This window comes from Poecile atricapillus, chromosome 34, assembly GCF_030490865.1.
Source record: "Poecile atricapillus isolate bPoeAtr1 chromosome 34, bPoeAtr1.hap1, whole genome shotgun sequence".
Taxonomy (NCBI): Eukaryota; Metazoa; Chordata; class Aves; order Passeriformes; family Paridae; genus Poecile; species Poecile atricapillus.
The window spans coordinates 3158794-3162909 of record NC_081282.1 but is presented as its reverse complement, the minus strand read 5'-3'; the positions used below and the strand labels follow the sequence as shown (position 1 = coordinate 3162909).

The window sequence follows — 4116 nt, the reverse complement described above, 5'->3', positions numbered from 1 at the left end:
TGACCATGGCCACCACGCCCACCAGGCCCATGGTCCATGTCCAGCACCCTGCCCCAGGCCAGCTCCATGGTGGTGATGTCCAGCCCCATCCCCAGCGCCTCCAGCCCCGGCGCCAGCGCGGCCGCAGAGCAGGCGCGGCCACGGCCACGGCGACAGCCGGGCATGGAGGAACCGGACACCGAGGAACCGGACACTGAGGAACCGGACATGGAGGAACCGGACACCGAGGAACCGGACCTGGAGGAACCGGACATGGAGGAACCGGACACCGAGGAACCGGATGAGGAACGGGATGAGGAACCGGACCTGGAGGAACCGGACATGGAGGAACCGGACACTGAGGAACCGGATCTGGGACCGGACCTGGAGGAACTGGACACTGAGGAACCGGACCTGGAGGAACCGGACCTAGGACCGGACCTGGGACCAGACCTGGAGGAACCGGATGAGGAACCGGACGTGGAGGAACTGGACATGGAGGAACCGGACATTGAGGAACTGGACCTGGGACTGGACATGGAGGAACTGGACACTGAGGAACTGGACCTGGGACTGGACATGGAGGAACCGGACACTGAGGAACCGGACGAGGAACCGGATCTGGGACCGGACCTGGGACCAGACCTGGGACTGGACATGGAGGAACCGGACATGGAGGAACCGGACGAGGAACCAGACCTGGGGCTGGACCTGGAGGAACCGGACATCGAGGAACCGGATGAGGAACGGGACCTGGAGGAACGGGACCTGGGACCAGATCTGGGACTGGACATGGAGGAACCGGACACTGAGGAACCGGACCTGGAGGAACTGGACATGGAGGAACCAGACCTGGGGCTGGACCTGGAGGAACCGGATGAGGAACCGGGCATGGAGGAACCGGACATGGAGGAACCAGACATGGGACCGGACCTGGGGCTGGACCTGGGACCAGACCTGGGACCAGACCTGGAGGAACCGGACGAGGAACCGGATCTGGGACCGGACCTGGAGGAACTGGACACTGAGGAACCGGACCTGGGACCGGACCTGGAGGAACCGGACATGGAGGAACCGGATGAGGAACCGGACATGGAGGAACCGGACATGGAGGAACCGGACATGGAGGAACCGGATGAGGAACGGGACCTGGAGGAACGGGACCTGGGACCAGATCTGGGACTGGACATGGAGGAACCGGACACTGAGGAACCGGATGAGGAACCGGGCATGGAGGAACTGGACCTGGGGGAACTGGACCTGGAGGAACCGGACACTGAGGAACTGGACATGGAGGAACCGGACCTGGGACCAGAGCTGGGACCGGACCTGGAGGAACCAGACATGGAACTGGACCTGGAGGAACCAGACCTGGGACCGGACTTGGGGCTGGACCTGGAGGAACCAGACTTGGAACTGGACATGGAGGAACCAGACGAGGAACCGGACCTGGGACCGGACCTGGGACCGGACCTGGGACTGGACACTGAGGAACCGGACTCAGCTCTGGACATGGGACCGGACACCGGACCAGACTCAGAACCGGACACGGAACCAGGCTCGGAACCAGACATGGAACTGGACACTGGACCAGACCCAAAACTGGACACTGGACTGGACTCAAAACCGGACTCGGAACCGGACACCGGACCGGACTCAGAACTGGACACAGAACCGGACACTGAACTGGACCCAAAACCAGACATGGAACCGGACACTGAACTGGACTCAGAACCGGACATAGAACTGGAAACTGGACTGGACTCAAAACCGGACACTGGACCGGACACGGAACCGGACTCAGAACCAGACATGGAACCGGACTCAAAACCGGATTCAAAACTGGACACTGGACCGGACTCGGAACCGGACGCTGGACCGGACCCAAAACTGGACACTGGACCGGACTCGGAACCGGACACTGGACTGGACTCAAAACTGGACACTGGACTGGACTCAAAACCGGACACTGGACCGGACTCAAAACTGGACACCGGACCGGACCCAAAACTGGACACTGGACCGGACTCAGAACCAGACACTGGACTGGACTCAAAACCGGACACTGGACCGGACTCGGAACCGGACACTGGACTGGACTCAAAACTGGACACTGGACTGGACTCAGAACCGGACTCAAAACTGGACTCGGAACTGGACGCGGCCGCGGCGGCGCCGGACAGCGCGAGGGCGGCTCCGGCCAGCGCGGCCAGGACGGGCAACGGCGGCAGCTGAGGGGAGAGAGGGGAGAATTTTGGGGGATTTTGGGGAATTTTGGGAATTTTGGGAATTTTGGGGGATTTTTTGGGAGAATTTTTGATGATTTTTAGGGAATTTTTGAGGAATTTTTTGGGGATTTTTTTTTTTTTTTTTTGGGGATTTTTGATGATTTTTGGGAATTTTTTGGGGGGAATTTTGGGAGGATTTGGGGGGATTTGGGAGGAATTTTTGGGGATTTTTTGGGGATTTTTTTGGGAATCTTGGGGGATTTGGGGGGGGAATTTTTGGGGAATTTTGGGGATTTTTGGGGGGATTTTGGAGGATTTTTTGGGGAATTTTTTTGGAATTTTGGAGGATTTTTTTTTTAATTTTTGGGGATTTTTGATGATTTTTGGGGATTTTTTGGGGGAATTTTGGGGACATTTATGGGGGAATTTTTGGGAAATTTTGGGAAAATTTGGGGGATTTTTTTGGGGATTTTTGGGGATTTTTGGGGATTTTTTGGGGGGAATTTTTTGGGAATTCTTGGGAAATTTTGGAGGATTTGGGGGAATTTTTGGAATTTTTTTGGGAATTTTTGGGGATTTTTGATGATTTTTGGGGACTTTTTAGGGAATTTTGGGAAAATTTTGGGGGATTTTTTGGGGAATTTTTGGGGAATTTTTTGGGAATTTTGGGGGATTTGGGAGGAATTTTTTGGGGAATTTTGGGGGATTTTTGGGGATTTTTGGGGGGATTTTTTTTTTTAATTTTTGGGGTTTTTTGATGATTTTGGGGAATTTTTTGGGGATTTTTTGGGGGAATTTTGGGGGAATTTGGGAGGAATTTTTGGGAATTTTTTGGGGGAATTTTTAGGGGAATTTTTGGGGGAATTTTGGGAGAATTTTTAGGGAATTCTTGGGAAATTTTGGAGGATTTTGGGGAATTTTTGGGGATTTTTTGGGGGAATTTTTTGGGAATTTTGGGAAAAATTTGGGGAATTTTTTTGGGGAATTTTGGGGGATTTTTGGGGGGATTTTTTGGGGGAATTTTGGGGGAATTTTGGGGGGATTTTTGTGGGAATTTTTTGGGATTTTTTGGGGAATTTTTTGGGATTTTTGGGAATTTTGGGGGGATTTGGGGGGAAATTTTGTGGGGAATTTTAGGGGAATTTTTGGGCTGTTTTGGGGCAATTTTTGGCCATTTTTGGGCAATTTCTGGTAATTTTTGGGCTATTTTTTGACATTTTGGGCAATTTTGGGGCCATTTTTTGGCATTTCTGGTAATTTTGGGTCAGTTTTGACCATTTTTGGGCAATTTTTGGTCAATTTTGGGTCATTTTGGGGCCATTTTTGGCAATTTCGGGTAATTTTTGGGCCATTTTTTGCCATTTGGGGTAATTTTGGGTCAGTTTTAACCATTTTTGGTCAATTTTGGGCCATTTTGGGGCCATTTTTGGCCATTTTTGGACAATCTTGGGTAATTTTTGGGCCATTTTTTGACATTTTGGGCAATTCGGGGTAATTTTGGGTCAGTTTTGGCCATTTTTGGTCAATTTTGGTCAGTTTTGGGGGCGTGGCAGAGGATGTGGCGAAGGTGAGAGATTTTGGGGACCCGGGGGGGGAGGGGAGGGGTGACACAGGAAGGGGGGGGAGGGGCGGGTGACAACGCCGGGGTGGGGGAGGGGCAGGGGGGGGTCCCTTAAAATCCCAAAATTCCCCCAAAAATTCCCCCAAAAATGCCCCAAAAACGCCCCAAAATTCCCAAAATTCCCCAAATCCCCCAAATTCCCCCAAAATTCCCCAAATTTCCCCCAAAATCTCCCCAAAAGGTCCCAAAAATGCCCCAAAATGCCCCGAAAATCCCCAATTTCCCCCCAATTTTCCCCAAAAGGTCCCAAAATGACCTCAAAAGGGCCCAAATCTCCCCCAAAATTCC

At 52.5% G+C, this 4116-nt stretch overlaps 1 protein-coding gene across 1 annotated transcript; it reads left to right on the top strand.

The window, feature by feature from the left end:
- The first annotated feature begins 207 nt into the window (after positions 1–207).
- LOC131590690 (clumping factor A-like) lies at positions 208–2214 on the top strand. Its single transcript, XM_058860954.1, has one exon. It carries the CDS (start codon positions 208–210, stop codon positions 2212–2214), a length of 2007 nt encoding a protein of 668 aa, XP_058716937.1.
- Positions 2215–4116: the final 1902 nt, after the last annotated feature.